Genomic DNA, 20,493 nt, shown 5'->3' with positions numbered 1-20,493 from the left:
ACGATAATTACGCAGCAACTCTAGATGCAATTTTATTTACTGCAATGCACCGCTTCAACTCATAGATATTATCGGGTTTCTGCGAATAATTATACGGTTAATGACTGGAGGTTTTGTGGCCACATACAGCAGTACGATTTTTGCGGTGGCTATGTTGTTCAGAACTACGATGCTATATTCCTTCGGAAATGCAGGCATATATGTCCGAGGGAACACTTCTGAACGACATAGGCACTGCAGTATCGTATTTATTCGCCAACAACCGGTAACTGACTTTCAAGCAAAATGTCTCCCCTGTACGGGAGTCCATATAATGAATGTAGAGTAGAGTTTGTAGACGCATGGTTGATGACACATGGAAGTTACGGTCTAGCCGTGAGCCATATTCAGACAGCCTAATGGTAAGGCGACCACTCGAGATAAACGAGAAACCCGGGTTGGAGGCCAAGCCCGGCACAAATTTTCATTGTTGTCATTCCGCATAGTTTCATATTGGCAACTGCGAACACATGTCATCTACATACAGGAGTTGTTACTGACGTATGTAATAACCAACATATTTGCTAGGAAATGATGTTAAATCTGCAACAAACACGATGAACCAACGGCCGTATGTCATTACACACCTCAAAAATAATTATTCAAGCGCCGGCCGAAGTGCCCGCGCGGTTCTGGCGCTGCAGTCTGGAACCGCGAGACCGCTACGGTCGCAGGTTCGAATCCTGCCTCGGGCATGGATGTGTGTGATGTCCTTAGGTTAGTTAGGTTTAATTAGTTCTAAGTTCTAGGGGACTAATGACCTCAGCAGTTGAGTCCCATAGTGCTCAGAGCCAATTATTCAAGAGGGTAACTGGTTCTTGGACTGGACATCATTAAAAGAGAGGCGTTTTTCGTTGCGATGTAATCGTCTCACGAAATTCCTATCACCAACTTTCTCCTCTGAATGCGAAAATATTTTGTTGACACCGACCTTCATAGGGAGAAACGATCACCACGATAAAATAAGGGAAATCAGAACTCGTACGGAAAGATGTAGGTGTTCGTTCTTTCCTCGCGCTGTACGAGATTGGAATAATAGAGAATTGTGAAGGTGGTTCGATGAACCCTCTGCCAGAAACTTAAATGTGATTTCAGTGTCCGTGTAGATGTAAATAGATGACGTAAGTTCAAATTTCGCGCCAGTCGCATAAGAGTGGCGCTAGTAGCGCCACTATGAGGATGGGAATCAGGTTTGCTTTAAATACCCGCTGTAAGGGTCGTGAGCGTTGGTTACCTTTGAAAGGCAACGAAGGCGCCATTATCAACACCTCACTGAGTTTGAAAGAGGTCGTGTAGTAGTGCTACGAGAAGCTGGATGATCCTTCTGCGATACTGCAGGAAGACTTGGCCGGAATGTAACCACTGTACATGATTGCTGGCAGCGGTGGTCACGAGAATATACGGTCGCAAGAAGATCGGACTCTGGACGGCCACGTGGCACTAACGAGAGGGAAGTCCATCGTGTTCGGCGTACGACTCTGGCGCATCGTGCTGCGTATGACGGAGCAGTCTGAACAGCACGAACTATTACAAATCGGTCACCTCAAGGACAACTCCGAGCCAGACGCCCTGTAGCGTGCGTTCCACTGACCCCAAACCATTGCCATTTGCGCCTTCAGTAGTGTGAAGCGAGAGCTCATTGGAGGATGGGGTGGAGATTTGCTGCGTTTTCTGATGAAAGCTGGTTCTGCATCGGTTCCAGCGATCGACGTGTGCTGAGCGCCAGCAACCAAACCGTCTGCGTGTTAGTGACACTGGACCTTCATCTGGAGTTCTGGTCTGCGGTGCGTTTTCTATGACATCAGGAGCACTCTCACGGTTATCCTGCGCCCCTCCACTGCAAATTGTTTCGACCTGTTGTGCTGCCATTCATGAACAGCGTTCCAGGGGCTGTTTTCCCTCTCGATAACGCTCATCCACATACCGTCCGCCCCCACTAGCTGAGTGGTAGGCGGCACGGTAGCTCAGCGTGTTCGGTCAGAGGGTTAGCTGCCCTCTGTAATAAAAAAATCTGAGTGAATGGATCAATAACGAACTTCAACGTGCGTCAGGGGACGTCCGCCACGAACAATTTGAACGAACCGTAAAGAACAAAATGAGATTTAAAAAAAAAAGTGGTCAGCGCGACAGGATGTCAATCCTAAGAGCCTGGGTTCGGTTCCTGGGTGGGTCGCAGATTTTTCTCCGCTCAGGGAGTGGCTGTTATGTTGTCCTAATCATCATCATTTCATCTCCATCGACGCGCAAGTCGCCGAAGTGGCGTCAAATCTAAAGACGCCCTAGTAAAACGACATTTTTTTTTACTAATGATAATTAAAGACGCAAAAAAATCATTTAAGGAGGCAAATAACAAAACAAGATGGGAACGGGTCCCAGATTGCTGTGCTACATAGTCTTGTAAAAGGGACCCATGTTCTCCGGTGGCTTGTTGCAAAATAATAATGCAATTGTGATTTATTTGGTTTGTTGCCACCATTACATTTGTTCCTGTGAAAATTCTTCTAAAGCATTGAAAAGGCCTGAAAACTGCAGTTACTAAAATGGTCAATATAAAACACAGAGTAATGCAACAGCCCTCAGATACAAAGGTACTGTGGTGTTTTTGACGTCGCTACGGGAACAGCTCAGTATCGCGTCGTTGCGTCCCTATTCCACTGAATCCAATAAACTCATGCATGAAGTACATATCGGCCATTTCTTCATCAGTAAACTTATCGGTATTGCGATGTCTCATTGTTAACGTACAATTAACACTGCAGTAAAAGTAAACGCGAGACGTGAGTGGAGCTTTGTTGAATGCAAGCTCAGAGACGAAGAATAAAGCTGCCATTAGTGTTGTCAGCAACAAGTAGGCGTACAGCGAGTGGACAGAACAAGTTTGTTAAACAAGACACACAACGCATATCGTCTACACTTGCCCTGTTGTGTATTTTAAGGTCAGTACCGTTCTGAGTTAAATGGAGGATAAGAAATCTCAGGAAACGCGGTTACGCTGTCGTGAGCCAACTGAGAACGCAGATACTATACACGAAAATGCTCGGGAAATATTTCCGAACAATCTCAAAAGTTTTGTCGATGCAGTTCGGGTTCACCCTGAAGTCATCGTTGCTCGGCTGCAAGAACTATAAAAATCTAGTATCAGAGATTGATAAATAATAATAACGATGGCATTTCAGAAGAACGAACAGACAAGAATATTGCCCGTAAATGTATTCTTCTGACGGGTTCCTGTGCTGGACAAATCTCGGTGATTCCAACGGCAACCAATCAGTGTCAAGTTATTGGCAACAGTGTTTTCCGCTGCACGCCGTACCGTAGTCTGTCCTTCACGGTTGAAACTTTAGCTTTGTGTCCGCATAAAAGGAGGACAGCTGACGGCTGCTTGTGGTTTCCATTTTGTGTCAGCGTAACAAAAGGACAAAGACAAATGAAGGTTCAGACGGATTCGTAATCGAAGACCGGAACACTTCTCGATTCAGGGACACTGAAATTTGAAAGTGCCGTTGGGCTCACCAATTGAGAATAACCAACGGAACACTTAAATATATGGGTAACGTAAGACGGCGCATTACCACAATTATGACGCAACAGACGTGAATGTGTTTTAAAATCATAGCTTTGAAAAATATAATCTTGAGGAATCCGCCTTGAACAAAATACAACTGTTTTTTCCGCTCTGTTTAGCTATGCATGTTTCAGTGATGCGACACTATCATCATTGGGTTTCATTTTTTTCTTAATAATATGTTTGGTAGTTCATGACGCTTTTTGTACAGGGGAGATAGTATTTGTACATGGTTTCATCTGCAACTTTGTTATTGGCGCTAGCGATTTTCACAGTTCTACGGACTGTGACAAAATGTGGAAACACTAAAAACATGACACATTACCACCCCTACTACGATGTAAAAAAATCGTTGGAGTTCAAAACAACTTCCAGTCGTTCTGGAATGGATAAATACAGGTCCTGTATAGTTTTCAAGGGAATCTTATGCCATTCTTCCTGTGAAGTAAAGGCAAGTCGAGGTAACGATAGTGAAGATGGGTAGCGTTTACATAACCTGCTCTCCAAAGTAGACCGCAAATGCTTAATACACACCTACAAAAAAAAAAAAAAAAAAAAAAAAAAGGTTTGCATCACCTCGGTTCCTACAAATCTCAAAAAAAGTTTTGCATCACCTCGGTTCCGAGAGTACAGAATACTGGAATAGAAATCAACATAAAAATCATTTCCTCCCTTATCCACACATGTCGTTATCCTGAAGGAAGTCATTCACAAGAGGTGCATGATGGGGGGCACAAATTGTCGTCCATGAAGACGAATGCCTCACCAATATGCTGCCGATATGGTTGCACTATCGGTCGGAGGATGGCATTCGCGTATCATACAGCCGTTACGACGCCTTCCATGACCACCAACAGCGTATGTCGGCCCCACGTAATGCCACGCCAAAAAAGCAGGGAATCTCCACCGTGCTGCACTCGCTGGGCAGTGTGTCTAAGGCGTTCAGCCTGATCGGGTTGCCTCCAAACACGTCTCCGACGACTGTCTGGTTGAAGGCATATGCGACACTCATCGGTGAAGAGAACGTGATGTCAATTCTGAGCGGTCCATTCGGCATGTTGTTGGGCCGATCTGTGCCGCGCTGCGTGGTGTCGTGGTTGCAAAGATGGACCTCGCCATGAACGTCAGGAGTGAAGCTGTGCATCATGCAGCTTATTGCGAGCAGTTTGAGCCGTAACACGACGTCCAGTGGCTGCACGAAAAGCATTATTCAACATGGTCATGGTTCCTCCGAGCCATAATCCGTAGGTAGTGGTCATCCACTGCAGTAGTAGCCCTTGGGCGGCCTGAGTGAGGCATGTCATCGACAGTTCCTGTCTCTCTGTATCTCCTCCATGTCCGAACAACATCGTTTTGTTTCACTCCAAGACGCCTGGACACTTCTCTTGTTGAGAGCCCTTCCTGGCACAAAGTAACAACGCGGACGCGATCGAACCGCGGTATTGACCGTCCAGGCATGGTTGAACTACAGACAACACAAGCCGTGTACCTCCTTCCTGGTGGGATGACTGGAACTGATCGGCTGTCGGACCTCGTCCGTCTAATAGGCGCTGCTCATGCATGGGAACTGGGGTGATGCAAAGCTTTTTTTGTTACGTGTAATATTGAGGTCTGGTGACTAGAGACCACGGGCGATGCGAAAATTCATCCTCGTGCTCACAAAACTTGTCCTGGACGATGAGATCTGTGTGAACAGGCTCTCTGTCGTCTTGAAACACATCACAAATTAGGAACACACATTGTAGCATGAGATGGACCTGGTCAGCCACAATGTACACATAATCCCTGGCAGGAATGCGACGCTGCAAAGTAACCATAGTGCTCATGGAATACCACTCATCCGACCAAATGACATTCTTTCATTGTTCCATACACCACGTTTTATGACTTCGGCGGTACGTTTTCCTGTTGCGGGTATTTTCCTGCTTTTCCTGTATGCTGTATAAATCTTCATCATGGTGCCTCTTGGTTCAAATTGCTCTAAGAACTATGGGACTGAACACCTGAGTTCATCAATCCCCTAGACTTAGAACTACTTAAACCTACCTAACCTAAGGACATCGCACGCATCTATGCCCGAGGCAGGATTCGAACCTGCGACCGTAGCAGCAGCGCGGTTCCGGAACAAATGTAATGGTGGCAACAAACCAAATAAGTCGCAACTACATTATTACTCTGCAAGAAGCCACCGGAGACCACAGTACCTTTTACTAGTGTATATAGCACAACATTCTGGGACCTGTTCCCATACTGTTTTGTTATTTGCCCGCTTAAATGATTTTTTGAGTCTTTAATTATCATTAGTGTTAGTGACAGATGTGCAAAAGATAAAGCTGTCATTCTGTGATTCCAAGTATAATACCAGGCCCAATTTTGCTAAATTACATTAGTCAGAATAATTTCCTAATTAATTTGAAGCATTTCAAGTAACAAGTTCTTCTAAAGCTCAGTTCAGGAAACTAACAGTAATTATTTCATATCCCAGTTACATTGTTGACATGTAAACGGTTGCAGTTACTATAGTACTGATAAAGTTTGGAAAACAACCAATAAAAACCCTTAAAGTATTCATGAAGCTAATTTAAAGAAAATGGTAGGAACATCAGCACTGCTTTAGTTTCCAGGTAACTAACACGTTTATTTATGGTATTGTTTATTTAGCTATTTTTGCAGTTTTAATCATCCAGAAGGCTTATTTCAGTCGAGACTCTCATTGTAACACAAAGTTTAGACCAAAACCAACTTTTGTGCACTATTCAATTAATTTCAGATGTAAAATTCTAATTGTATATTATCGAAATTATTTATTTCATAATGCAAAACTTTAGTAACCATTTTTGCAAAGCTGTATGAGCACTGAGCCTAAAGCCAGTTTAAGTCAGTCTGTTCCGAGATTTCGAGCTTGGAACCCGTCCCACGCGGGATTAGCCGTGTGGTCTGAGGCGCTGCAATCATGGACTGTGCGGCTGGTCCCGGCGGAGGTTCGAGTCCTCCCTCGGGCATGAGTGTGTTTGTCCTTGGGATCATTTAGGTTAAGTAGTGTGTAAGCTTAGGGACTGATGACCTTAACAGTCAAGTTCCATAAGATTTCACACACATTTGAACATTTTTTGGAACCCGTGTCAGTCAAAACAGCTATAATGTACTTGTACATTAATGCGTTTAACTTAATATGGAATCGGACTGTGAATTCGAACTATTAATAACATATGCGGATTAACTTGAATATGAAAGAGAGTTAGTGTTTAGATTCCGAGTGTGGAACCCATGTCAACTTGAACCGTAATAATGTAATGGTGCAATGGTGTGTTGTCGGGAATAAGAAGGCGGGTAGTGATGTAGAACCTTAACAATGACTGCTGATTAACTTTAATATAAAAGTGCCACGTATATTGTTCATCTGAGTGAGACTGTTATTGGTTGGTTAGGTTATACTGCACGTTGACTATTGTCATAAAATTAAAAGGTCCACTCAATGCATGCCTGATAAATGAGACTTAACTGCGTAATTAAGACTCGGACTGGCCATAACTAATACAGTGAAGGGCGTGGGGTCTGACGTTTATGGAAGAGCCTAGAACCGCTCGGCCACAGCGGTCGGCGATGCCTCTTGAAACACCAAATATTTAAGCTCACTTGGTTACGAGAAAAGCCACTGTACGAGCACCAACAATTGGCCCACGTTCGACTTCACTTGGCTCCAACGTAATGCACCCACGACTATGCAGAACACTGTTCCCACCACGAATAATAATACTTGCAACGTATTGAGACCATTGCACAAGTGCCGATTGTTGTCAGATACAACAGCGCCACCAGCAGGCTTGGCAAGAATATGCATTTATATTCAAGTATGCATTTCTCGTGGTGTTTTGTATTTTTGTCCAACCCTGTATTTCCAGCATGCACTATTTCACTATTCAAGATACGTTCATGTGCTGTTAAGAATGAAGTGCAAGGCACTGTGGTGGCGTAAGATCACCGAAGCATATACGAGTACATTTGTTGAAATAATCAGCAAGCAGTTGAACAAAAGAAATTTTATTTCCGTTACCGGATTCAGGCACTTAGTGCTCTTCTTCAGACGGTTATAATTACGGCATTGTTTTCGAGTGACAAAAATATGATGTCATGCGGCCTTCAGAAATCTTTTCGCATGAATCACCAGAGTACAAATGACAGCTCCGCCAACGCACTGTCCTTTTACGATACCCTGTCTACGTGATACTACCGCCATCTGTAAACGTGCACATCGCTATACCGTGACTTTCGTCACCGCAGTGTACGATGCCACTACCTCCGGAAACCTGACAACGACCTGTCGAATCCATGCCACGAAGACCGATCGCTATTGTACTGCGTTCCAAAGGCGGACCAATGCGTTCTTAAATCAGTAGTCACAAGTTTTGCTCTCATCAGTGTACCTAGATCTACTGTTGCTGACTATTCTCTCACTGAGACCAGAGAATGTGACTCTTTAGTTTCTCCCAGCACATTTGTTGACAGAACAGGTCGTGGGGGTAAGTACACGAGTGAACTGTTTTGTCAATTCTGAGTATGTTTCGACAGTCATAATTCGACACTCACCTCACATGTTTTCTTTGTTGTTTTGTTGTTGTGGTCTTCAGTCCAGAGACTGGTTTGATGCAGCTCTCCAAGCTACTCTATCCTGTGCATGTTTCTTCATCTCCAAGTAACTACTGCAGCCTGCATCCTTCTGAACGTGATTAGTGTATTCATCTCTTGGTCTCCCTTTACGATTTCTACCCTCCACGCCGCCCTCCAATACTAAACTGGTGATCCCTTGATGCCTCAGAACATGTCCCACCAACCGATCCCTTCTTCTAGTCAAGTTGTGCCACAAACTCCTCTTCTCTCCAATTCTGTTCAGTACCTCCTCATTAGCTACGTCATGTACCATCTCATCTTCAGCATTCTTCTGCAGCACAACATTTAGAAAGCTTCTATTCTCTTCCTGACACTTAAATCTATACTCGAAGTTAACAAATTTCTCTTCCTTGCCATTGCCAGTCTACATTTTATATCCTCTCTACCTCGACGATCATCAGTTATTTTCCTCCCCAAATAGCAAAGCTCATCTACTACTTTAAGTGTCTCGTTTCCTAATCTAATTCGATCAGTATCGCCTGATTTAATTCGACAGCATTCCATTATCGTCGTTTTGCTTTTGTTGATGCTCATCTTATATCCTCCTTTCAAGACACTGTCCTTTCCGTTCAACTGCCCTTCCAGGTCCTTTGCTGTCTCCAACAGAATTACAATGCCATCGGCAAACCTCAAAGTTTTTATTTCTTCTCCATGGATTCTAATTCTTACTCGAAACTTTTCTTTTGTTTCCTTTACTGCTTACTCAGTATACAGACTGAATAACGTCGGGGATAGGCTACAACCCTGTCTCCCCAACCACTGCTTCCCTTCCATGCCTCTCGACTCTTGTAACTGCCATCTGGTTTCTGTACAAATTGTAAATAGCCTTTCGCTCCCTGTTCAAAATGACTCGGAGCACTATAGGATTTAACATCTAAGGTCATCAGTCCCCTAGGCATAGAACTACTTAAACCTAATTAACATAAGGACATCACACACATCCATGCCTGACGCAGGATTCGAACCTGCGACCGTAGCAGGAGCGCGGTTCCGGACTGAAGCGCCTAGAACCGCTCGGCCACAACAGCCGGGTTCGCTCCCTGTGTTTTACCCCTGCCAACCTCAGAATTTGAAAGAGAGTATTCCAGTCAACATTATCAAAAGCTTTCTCTAAATCTACAAACGCTAGAAACGTAAGTTTTCTTTTCCTTAATCTATCTTCTAATACAAGTCGTAGGGTGAGTATTGCCTCACGTGTTCCAACATTTCTACGGAATCCAAACTGTTCTTCCCCGAGGTCGGCTTCTACCAGACTTATTAACTGATAGTTCAGTAATTTTCACATGTGTCAGCACCTGCTTTTGTTTATAACTTGGAAAACCTGCAGTAAACAGGAAGTGGTTAGTATAAACTCCATATATAGGGAGAAGGAGAAGATTTGATGCCAAAATTGCGGCTTTGAGATGGTTCAAACGGCTCTGATTACTATGGGACTTCTGAGGTCATCAGTCCCCTAGATCTTAGAACTACTTAAACCTAACTAACCTAAGGACATCACACACATCCATTCTCGAGGCAGGATTCGAACCTGCGACCGTAGCGGTAGCGCAGTTCCAGACTGTAGCGCCTAGAACCGCTCGACCACTCCGGCCGGCGCGGCTTTAAGAGCAGAGAAATTACGTAACATGTAAACCGGCTAAGAAATTTCCTGTGATGCATCATTTTACATCACACAATAATGAGACGACTTAGCAACTTTTATTAACTACACACATTCATTATAATCCCACTTCTGTAAAGAATTGCACTCACGCCACCTTCTGTCGCAATATGAATGAAACTGATACGGAATATAAAAACCAGCTGCTGTTTTTTTACCAAGTAGTGTTAAAGAAATGTTAATAATAATCACTGTCTTTGCTGATATTTAAACCCATTGAAACAAGCGTTAGACAGAATCTTTCTATTCCTCTCTGTCGTTAATGTTCTTTTGTCACTCTAGTCAAGTAGTGATAGCTGATACATATGGACACTTAACTTACATCTACGTTATTTCCTTTTCTAATTGTGTGCTTTTAAATTAAGGTTTACAGTAGGGAACTTCTGACGTAATATTTCAGGATTACTTCTCGACTAAACTCGCTAATGAAACGCAACTTTTCCCGAAGTCTCTAATTTTTTTCTTCTTCACTTGAAGCAAGTAAGTCAGGAACTTCGAAATTTTCGACCCGTCTGCAAGTTTACTTGATGGACAGCTCAAAGAGATAACTTGGCATTAACTCGCCGAAAAAGGTCTACGTTCTCATATACGCCGGATACAATTTATTCCGTGTATCATGGCACATAGTTTCCTGGAATGCTGCTTTTCAAAGGTCTTCATTCACTATTAAATAAAACGACAGACGGTAAAGATAAAGTGGATGTGTTCCTCGTGTCTCTTCGAGTCACCTCTCGGTTGCGCTACACTCTCTTAAACAAGAAGCCTATTTTTTAATCTCTATTGATATTATTATATCATCTATACTACTTTTCTTTTACAGTCTTTCAACAGTCGCTGTAAAGATGCAGTGGTGCGCTGCCTAAGTAATATCAGGGAAACTTAATTGGCCGTGGCATGTCACTGAACTAATTTATACTATTTCGAGATTTAAGACTAAAGCACATGCTGTGTAATGAGTTTTTAGTTTTCAAGGGTTGTGTTCAAACCAACAACTTGTTATCATTTCACTGCACACACCAAATACGTTCTGGAATCAGGAGAGACGTTTACATTGCTAACTTTATACATTCTCACACTCCGATGTGGTTACAAATAATCTGTGCAACCTAATAATTTTAGCTCCCACCTATGGGAACTCTCTATTGTAAAATCGAGGTTTGTCCGACAGCTCGTGATGGTAGGACAAGTACCTGTGATATAAAGTTCATGCTCAACTGTCTGTAAATGGTTAAGAAACGTACCTATTTTTACGGATACTACGTGCTTACCTGTTGTGTAAATGTTGTTTTAGACTGTGTTGTCAGTGTCAATGAATGTAACAAGTAAATTTTTAAAATTATAACAGCAGTTTATGTACTGAATTCTCGTTCTTCCGTGATATATACGTCTGTTACTGGAGTGACGACATCAGCTCGGATTTTTACAGTATTCCTCAGTGCTTGGTGTTAAATGAAATGAAGAGTCTCGGCTCCAACAGAGCTTGCGTATAATTTTTACTTCTGATATTTTTGAACTGTGGCCGAAAAGAAAGGCCGTCAGGCTTGTCTTAAAATTGTTAAACACTCTAGTTTCGAGCATGAGTTACAACACTCTCTTGGTTTTAATTACAGGGCTTTTCGTTATTTGTAGAAATGTTCTGAAACAGTGTTCGTTTCCATTTCCATCTCCTTTTTTCGGAAAATATGCATACTGTTTTTCTATGCGTATATTTTACTTCACTCAATATAACACTGAAGAGCCAAAGAAAGTGGTACACGTTCGTAATATCGTGTAGGGCCCCCGCGAGCACGAAGAAGTGCCGTAACACGGCGTGGCATTGGCTCGACTAATTTCTGAAGTAGTGCTGGAGGGAATTGCCACTATGAATCCCGCAGGACTGTCCATAAACCCGTAAGAGTACGAGGGGGTGGAGATCTCTTCTGAACAGCACGCTGCAAGGCATCCCAGAGGTGTTCAATAATGTTCATGTCTACGGAGTTTGGCGGCCGGCGGAAGGGTTTAAACTCAGAAGAGTGTTCCTGGAGCCACTCTGTAACAATTCTGAACGTGCGGGGTGTCGCACCGTCCTGTTGGAATTGTACAAGTCTGTCGGAATGTTTGGACATGAATGGATGCGGGTCATCAGGCAAGATGCTTACGTACGTGTCACCTGTCAGAGTCGTATTTAGACGTATAAGGGGTCCCATATCACTCCAACTGCACACGCCCCACAGCATTACGGTGCCTCCACCAGCTTGAACAGTCCTGTGCTGACATGCATGGTCCATGGATTCATGAGGTTGTCTCCATGTCCGTACACTCCCATCCGCTCGATACAATTTGAAACGAGACTCTTCCGACCAGGCAACTTGTTTCCAGTCATCAACAGTCCAATTTCGGTATCGACCGGTCTAGGCGAGGAGTAAAGCTTTGTGTCGTACAATCATCAAGGGTACACGAGTGGGCCTTCAGCTCCGAAACCCCATATCGATGAAGTTTCGCTGAATGGTTCGCACAATGACACTTGTTGATACCCAACACTGAAATGTGCAGCAATTTGCGGAAGGGTTGCACTTTTGTCACGTTGAACGATTCTCTTCAGTCGTCGTTGGTCCCATTCTTGCAGGATCTTTTTCCGGCAGTAACGATGTCGAAGATTTGATATTTTACCGGATTCCTGATATTCAAGATACACTCGTAAAATGGTCATACTGGAAAATCCCCCAATTCATCGTTACCTCTGAGACGGTGTGTCCCATCGCTCATGCGCTGACTATAACATCACGTTCAAACTCAGTTAAATCTTGATAACCTGCCATTGTAGCAGCAGTAACTGATGTAACAACTGCGCCAGACACTTGTGGTCTTATATAGGCGTTGGCAACCGCAGTACCGTATTCTACCTGTTTACATACCTCTGTATTTGAATTCGCATGTCTATATGAGTTTCTTTGGCGCTTCAGTTTATATTAAATTTAAAATCAAAATGGGATGAAAAATTCAACTGAGTTAACGTATGACTGCTACTAGTATCTCATAACCCTCCCGGCTAGCCGCGCGGTCTAACGCGCTGCTTCCCAAGCGAGAAGGCGTGCCGATCCCCGGCACGAATCAGCCCGGCGGATTTGTGCCGAGGTCCGGTGTGCCGGCCAGCCTGTGGATGGTTTTTAAGACGGTTTTCCATCTGCCTCGGCGAATGCGGGCTGGTTCACCTTATTCCGCCTCAGTTATACTGTGTCGGCTATTGCTGCGCAAACACTGTCTCCACGTACGCGTACACCACGCAAACATTGGGGTTACAATCGTCTGGTATGAGACGTTCCCCGGGCTGGAAGGGGGGGGGGGGGGGTCCATTGGGGGACGATCCGGAGAATAACCCTGGCGGATTCGGCCTGTTGTAGGGTTGTGAACCACTGAGGGACGAAGCCTCTCCGTCGTTTGTAAGTCTCCGGTTCAATACACAATACGCACACAATACACAAGTATCTCCCATCGTTGCCCAGCATTATGTATTGTTTCTGTAGCAGCAATTCGGTATTCAAGCCATCGACGAGTCCAGTATCTGCTTCGCCATTTTCTCCGCTCTTCTTCGACAATCGCTAACAGAGTTAATGCAGCTATTTTACGGGCGGATATTTTCGTAAAGAAACTTTGTGGTTTGCGAGCTAAATAAAGCTGACAACGGCCGCTCGAGAGAGCTGAGAGCGTAAATCACATTAACCCTTTCAGTTTCGAAATACTGAAACTTATCTTTTTTGAATTATTTTCGTCTGTTATTAGGTTATTAGGCATACATTGAAACAGGACAATGTGAAAATGAAGTGTTACTTACATTAATTGAATAGATACGGGATGGTTACAAACGGAGCGACTGCGCAGACCACACTTCCATCTGAGTCTGTGAGGTTCCTTCTTTCTGCTACAGTGTACACAGTGCCTTGAGGTGTCATGTATTGGTAGAGGCTGTTGTTCGTTTTACAACTGGAACAAGAGTTTTACATTTTTTTGCTAATGGTTCGGATGATATTCTTGGGCGTCCAGGACTTTCTGATTACTCTGGAAAACTATTTGTTGTAGCAGGTAATGGTACTTGAATTACGCAACCATTACGGCAACTCACCTGAACCTCTCGATACCAGTAATATTCTACTGTGTTTCTGTAAAGTAGCTGACATATTTCTGAGACAACATTCAGATTTGATTTCATTAATGTAGAAGTACTTTGATTCATCGATATGTTTATATTGCAATGATATTATTCTTGTGTGTATTCTTTCTTTTGTCACTATGATCTTTGACGTACTTGTAACTCCGATTTTTGGGCGCGTAAGCGATTGTTAGTTAGTTAGAGAGTTAGTGTCGGACCTTGAAAGAGACAAGTCTTGGACATCATGTTGGAAAGACGCACATTGTAGTTAGCTTATAAAATGTGAGGAAGATGTTTTCAAGTATGTTTTGTATTGTGAAGTGATGTTTTGTGTGTTTCGTGATATTGCAACAAAAGCAATAAAAAGGAAATGTAACTTAAATTCGGAGTGCTGGTTATTTTTTTACATCACCATTGTGCTAACTTTCAAAGGTTTAATCTTCAAGAATGGTTTGTGAAACACATCTATAAAACTTTTGAATATGGCAGAATAAAACCTAGGCCTCTTTGCATCCGAGTTTGGAATCATCACCACCTAGATTTTCGACGATTGAGCCATTGTTTTACAACGAGACCAGCGTGCGAAACACGAAAAGATGAGTGCCTAGTTTAATCATTATTACATGAAATGACTTTATTAACTGTGCTCTAATGACACCTGCCACATGATAACCTTGTTGTTGCCCGAAAATGCAGTATTTAGCAGCGTGAGCAACACCACAGTCATTATTAAATTTTGACCTTTGTTGTGGTAGGGTTGTTAGAAGCATACTATCCCCATATCAAGATCACTGCCTTCAGATAACACATCACGTCTCCTTTCACTGCTGTTATGAATCTCTGAATCGGCATTAGGAGAAATCCCTTCCAAAAGGCACGTCAGAATTTCCTCTTTCTTTTTATCTGCGAGAGTAAGGTTCAAATGGCTCTGAGCACTATGGGACTCAACTGCTGAGGTCATTAGTCCCCTAGAACTTAGAACTAGTTAAATCTAACTAACCTAAGGACATCACAAACATCCATGCCCGAGGCAGGATTCGAACCTGCGACCGTAGCGGTCTTGCGATTCCAGGCCTCAGCGCCTTTAACCGCACGGCCACTTCGGCCGGCTCTGAAAGAGTACGTCGTGTGAAACTAAGAATACAACAACCTGGTACAGCCAGTCATGTTGCCCGTAGAACTGCAGTGGTTTCAGAAAGAACCACCACAATAATTACGAAAACAACTGCATAAATTTAATTATTGTCGCAATGTACAGGGTGTAAATTTGAACATGACAGTTTTTTATACCTAATCCATGCGTAAAACATGCCTTATAGAGTAATTCAATCACAATTTGCAAAACAGACAGTTATACATTCAATATAGAAATGGCTCCTACGTTTGTTCGGCTAACTGCTAGCAAGGGAAATTCCCCACCGCATCCCTCCCCCCCCCCCCCTCAGATTTAATGGTAAGATGGTCCAGTGGATAGTCTGCCAAAAACTGAACACACATCAAGCATGAAAACAGGAACAAGGTGTACTGAACTGTGAAAAAGAAGCAAAATCGAAACAGTGAACGGTCCAAGCTGAAAATGTGCAACATCGAGCGAATACGAATAACCAATTCGTCGTGGTTATGTGATCACGATATTAGACTATGAAGGGGGAGATCCGTGTTCAACTCTCCCCTGTGCCCCATTTATTTGAATTTTTTTCGCAAACTTATGAATTGACCGTCCAGTCACTGATGTGTCTGTTCGTTGCAATCAAATTTGTGTCTGTATCGTGGTGTAACGTACGCCTGCAACAGCGAGGTGCAAGAAAGGAACCTCCAGGCGTACGTTTCTCCTACTATTCTACACAAGTGTCACACGTTATGAGTCTTGCGTTCCGTTTTGGAAGTTTTGACTCTTGAATTCCTTTGTTGTAACGTAGTTCACACCCATTTATTTGTTATGTTCATTTTTGTGAGAGGTTTATACAGCATCTCGCCTACTCTCTCTATTCATCATATTTAGTACTAATATGTTCTTACTACATGACTCATATGCTGTGACCAATTAGTATGACAGCTGCCAAGACTACAGAAAGAGAACAAACATTTCAGTGCCCAGACGAACTGTTGATAATTTTGTGAAAAAAAATAAATTAAAAAAATTGCACTAGAGAGTTTCGAATACTCTATCTAAATCTGAGGAGGCTGCGACGGGGGGGGGGGGGGGGGGGGGGGGGGGAGGGGGAGGTGGGCTTCCCTTGTAAGAATTGAAACATATGAAGTAGTTCAAGCTGCAGCTACTAGATGGCAGCACTTGGATTTGTCAAGTGTGGCTACAGATGTAGCATAGTGTGCTTATGCCACGAAATGAAAAAATCCTATGTGACTTTAACAAAACAACATCATTTGAAAGCGTTAACCAGCTCATCCCGTGTGCCGACGACGCTCTCTACCCCGAAACCGGATGCCCCGTCTGCGTCCACGTCAAGGTTAGCTGCCTCGCCCCGTGGGAGGATGCGTTTAAAGCCGTGTTAGTGAAACTAGTAGAAGCCGAGCTCAGGGAAGATCAGTTTGGATTCCGTAGAAATACTGGAACACGTGAGGCAATACTGACCTTACGACTTATCTTAGAAGAAAGATTAAGGAAAGGAAAACCTACATTTCTAGCATTTGTAGACTTAGAGAAAGCTTTTGGCAATGTTGACTGGAATACTCTCTTTCAAACTCTAAAGGTGGCAGGGAGTGAAAGGCTATTTATAATTTGTATAGAAACCAGATGGCAGTTATAAGAGTCGAGGGACATGAAAGGGAAGCAGTTGTTGGGAAGGGAGTAAGACAGGGTTGTAGCCTCTCCCCGATGTTATTCAATCTGTATATTGAGCAAGCAGTAAAGGAAACAAAAGAAAAGTTCGGAGTAGGTATTAAAATCCATGGAGAAGAAATAAAAACTTTGAGGTTCGCCGATGACATTGTAATTCTGTCAGAGACAGCAAAGGACTTGGAAGAACAGTTGAATGGAATGGATAGCGTCTTGAAAGGAGGATATAAGATGAACATCAACGAAAGCAAAACAAGGATAATGGAATGTAGTCGAATTAAGTCGGGTGATGCTGAGGGAATTAGATTAGGAAATGAGACACTTAAAGTAGTAGATGAGTTTTGCTATTTGGGGAGCAAAATAACTGATGATGGTCGAAGTAGAGAGGATATAAAATGTAGACTGGCGATGGCAAGGAAAGCATTTCTGAAGAAGAGAAATTTGTTAACATCGAGTATAGATTTAAGTGTCAGGAAGTCGTTTCTGAAAGTATTTGTATGGAGTGTGGCCATGTATGGAAGTGAAACATGGACGATAAATAGTTCGGACAGGAAGAGAATAGAAGCTTTCGAAATGTGGTGCTACAGAAGAATGCTGAAGATTAGATGGGTAGATCACATAACTAATGAGGAGGTATTGAATAGGATTGGGGAGAAGAGAAGTTTGTGGCACAACTTGACCAGAAGAAGGGATCGGTTGGTAGGACATGTTCTGAGGCATCAAGGGATCACCAATTTAGTACTGGAGGGCAGCGTGGAGGGTAAAAATCGTAGAGGGAGACCAAGAGATGAATACACTAAGCAGATTCAGAAGGATGTAAGTTGCAGTAGGTACTGGGAGATGAAGAAGCGTGCACAGGATAGAGTAGCGCGGAGAGCTGCATCAAACCAGTCTCAGGACTGAAGACCACAACAACAACAACATAGTGAAACATCTACACTCATGCTCATAAATTAAGGATAATGTTGCTACATGGTGAAACAACGCTCTGGTGGGCGGTTATCGGGTTTAAATCACCTGCGGTCGTCGCAAGGTGGCGCTGGCGGCAGTCCACATACGCAGAGGTGTGTTGGTGCATATCAGAGTACGGTGCAGCGAATAATTGTGCAGACGTTTTCAGGCGTGACTGTGTGTTGAAAATGGCTCAAAGAACACATACTGATGACGTTTTGAGGGTTAGAATACCAGGGCGACTGGAGGCTGGTCAGACACAGCAGGTCGTAGCACTGGCCCTCCGCCTGCCACAAAGTGTGATCTCAGTATTATGGCAACGATTCCAGCAGACAGGAAACGTGTCCAGGCTCTACAGTACGGGACGTCCACAGTGTACAACACCACAAGAAGACCGATATCTGACCATCAGTGCCCGCAGACGGCCACGGAGTGCTGCAGGTAGCCTTGCTCGGGACGTTACCGCAGCCACTGGAACAGTTGTCGCCAGACACACAGTCTACAGGCGACTGAACAGACATAGTTTATTCACCCAGAGACCTACAAGGTGCATTCCACTGACCCCTAGTCACAAGAGAGCCTGTAAAGCCTGGTGTCAAGAACACAGTACATGGTCATTGGAACAGTGGTCCCAGGATATGTTCACGGGCGAGTCCAGGTACAGTCTGAACAGTGGTTCTCGCCGGGTTTTCATCTGGCGTGAACCAGGAACTAGATACCAACCCCTTAATGTCCTTGAAAGGGACCTGTATGGAGGTCGTGGTTTGATGGTGTGCGGTGGGATTATGATTGGTGCACGTACACCCCTGCATGTCTTTGACAGAGGAACTATAACAGGTCAGGTGTATCGGGACGTCATTTTGCACCAGTATGTCCGCCTTTTCAGGGGTGCAGTTGGTCTCACCTTCCTCCTGATGGATTACAACGCACGTCCCCACCGCGCTGTGATCGTGGAGGAGCGAATGGAGTGCCTGCTTGTTCTCCAGACCTAAATCCCATCGATCACGTCTGGGATGCTCTCGGTCGACGTATCGCTACACGTCTCCAAACCCATAGGACACTTCAGGAGCTCCGACAGGCACTGGTCAAAGAATGGGAGGCTATACCCCAGCAGCTGCTCGACCAGCTGATCCAAAGTATGCCAACCCGTCGTGCGGCATGTGTACGTGTGCATGGTGATCATATGCCATATTGATGTAGGGGTACATGCGCAGGAAACAGAGGCGTTTTGTAGCACATGTTTTTCGGGACGGTTTTCTCAACTTATCACCAACACCGTGGATTTACAGATCTGTGTCGTGTGTGTTCCTTATTTTCCTATGCTATTAGCACCAGTTTCGTGTAGTACCACATTGTGTGGTACCACTTTCTGCAATTACCCTTATTTTATGAGCAAGAGTGATGGAAAAGTCTTACTTTATAACATCATTTATCACAATTACGCACTACTTAATAGAAATGTGCCAGACTTATCACTCCATCCCCATACTGCGTTGCGCGAATCAAGAAGTCGTGTTCTGCCTGTCAAAAAACTGAAGTGGCGTCACACTCAAACGCTGGATGCCGCGCCGTTCCAGAAGGGACGAGACCGGCGCGCCACAGGGCGGCAGCCGGTGTGCCGCCGCCGCCTGCCGTGTCCGGCGTTCCGTCATTGTGCCGGCAGCGGACAATGCGGCTTCCGGCCCGCGGCGCGGACTTTTAGAATAAAACTCGGCTTGCGCAAGAGGCTGTGCCGCAACCGCCACGTGAGAACTCGCGGCTAAAAAGCGGCCCGCCGGCTGGCGCTAATTTCTCCCGCGCGGAAGCGCGCCTGCGACCGCTCCTGCAGTTGCGTCAGCCGCCCCGTCCACTGCTGCTCCCGAGGCCGGCTTCCCGCATCCTGCGCGCGTACCTCTCGCCTCCCGTTTGCGCTGTTACGACTTCCCCCAGCGCTGCGCACGACGCGCGCTCGCGGGGCGTGGGTGGCGGAACAGGAAAACGCGGCGTAAAAATAGTTCCACATTCGCTGCATCCTGAAACCGTAACGGAGCTCTTACCCTGGCGGAAATGGGGAGTGCTCTTCTTCCTCTTCTTCTTCGGCTCGTCCCCTATCTCCGCGAGATCAGCATGCTATTTCGGTTTCGGCAATGTTGAAACTTCCTGGCAGATTAAAACAGTGTGTCGGACCGAGACTCGAACTCGGAACCTTTGCCTTTCGCGGGCAAGTGCTCTACCACTGAGCTACCCAACCAAGCACGACTCACGCCCGTCCTCACAGCTTTACTTTGGCAATGTTACTGGTAGTTGGCAGGGATGGGAAAAACCCACCGGTAAAAACCGATACCGGTATTTCAGTTCTCCATAAGCGGTTTCTTCGGTATTTATTTGGTCTCTGTTTTAACAAATTATTGGTTTTACTGATAACTGGATAGAAAGCGGCATACCAATTTGCCACAGCTCTAGAGCTCAAATTTTTGGTTTTTAATAAAACATTTTTTACCAATGAGTAATGCATATTTTTAAATTTCCATTGCTTTAAAATATTGGGCTATTACACAAAACGGAAGAAATGATCAGTGCTATTTTAATAAAAATGCCAACAGTTGGGAACTACCAACAAAAACGTAAGAGTCGGTACAGAATTTCTGAGACAATAATGAACCTGTTGCCGTATGGCGTGGCCTATCAGATCAGTGGTAGTCATCCTG

General features: G+C 44.3%; 1 protein-coding gene and 1 non-coding gene across 2 annotated transcripts in view; both read right to left on the bottom strand.

The window, feature by feature from the left end:
- The window catches only part of LOC126455479 (serine/arginine repetitive matrix protein 1-like), a 37,534-nt gene extending 18,076 nt beyond the window's left edge, over window positions 1-19,458 (bottom strand). Inside the window, exon 1 of the mRNA XM_050091234.1 lies at window positions 19,362-19,458. Within this exon, the coding sequence (XP_049947191.1) occupies window positions 19,362-19,458 (97 nt within the window). The remainder of the gene's footprint in view (window positions 1-19,361) is intronic.
- Window positions 19,459-19,962: 504 nt separating this feature from the next.
- Trnas-cga (transfer RNA serine (anticodon CGA)) lies at window positions 19,963-20,036 on the bottom strand. Its single transcript has one exon. It is a non-coding gene; the product is annotated as a tRNA-Ser (tRNA).
- Window positions 20,037-20,493: the final 457 nt, after the last annotated feature.

This window comes from Schistocerca serialis, chromosome 1 (assembly GCF_023864345.2).
Source record: "Schistocerca serialis cubense isolate TAMUIC-IGC-003099 chromosome 1, iqSchSeri2.2, whole genome shotgun sequence".
Taxonomy (NCBI): Eukaryota; Metazoa; Arthropoda; class Insecta; order Orthoptera; family Acrididae; genus Schistocerca; species Schistocerca serialis.
This window is presented reverse-complemented; position numbering and strand designations above follow the sequence as displayed.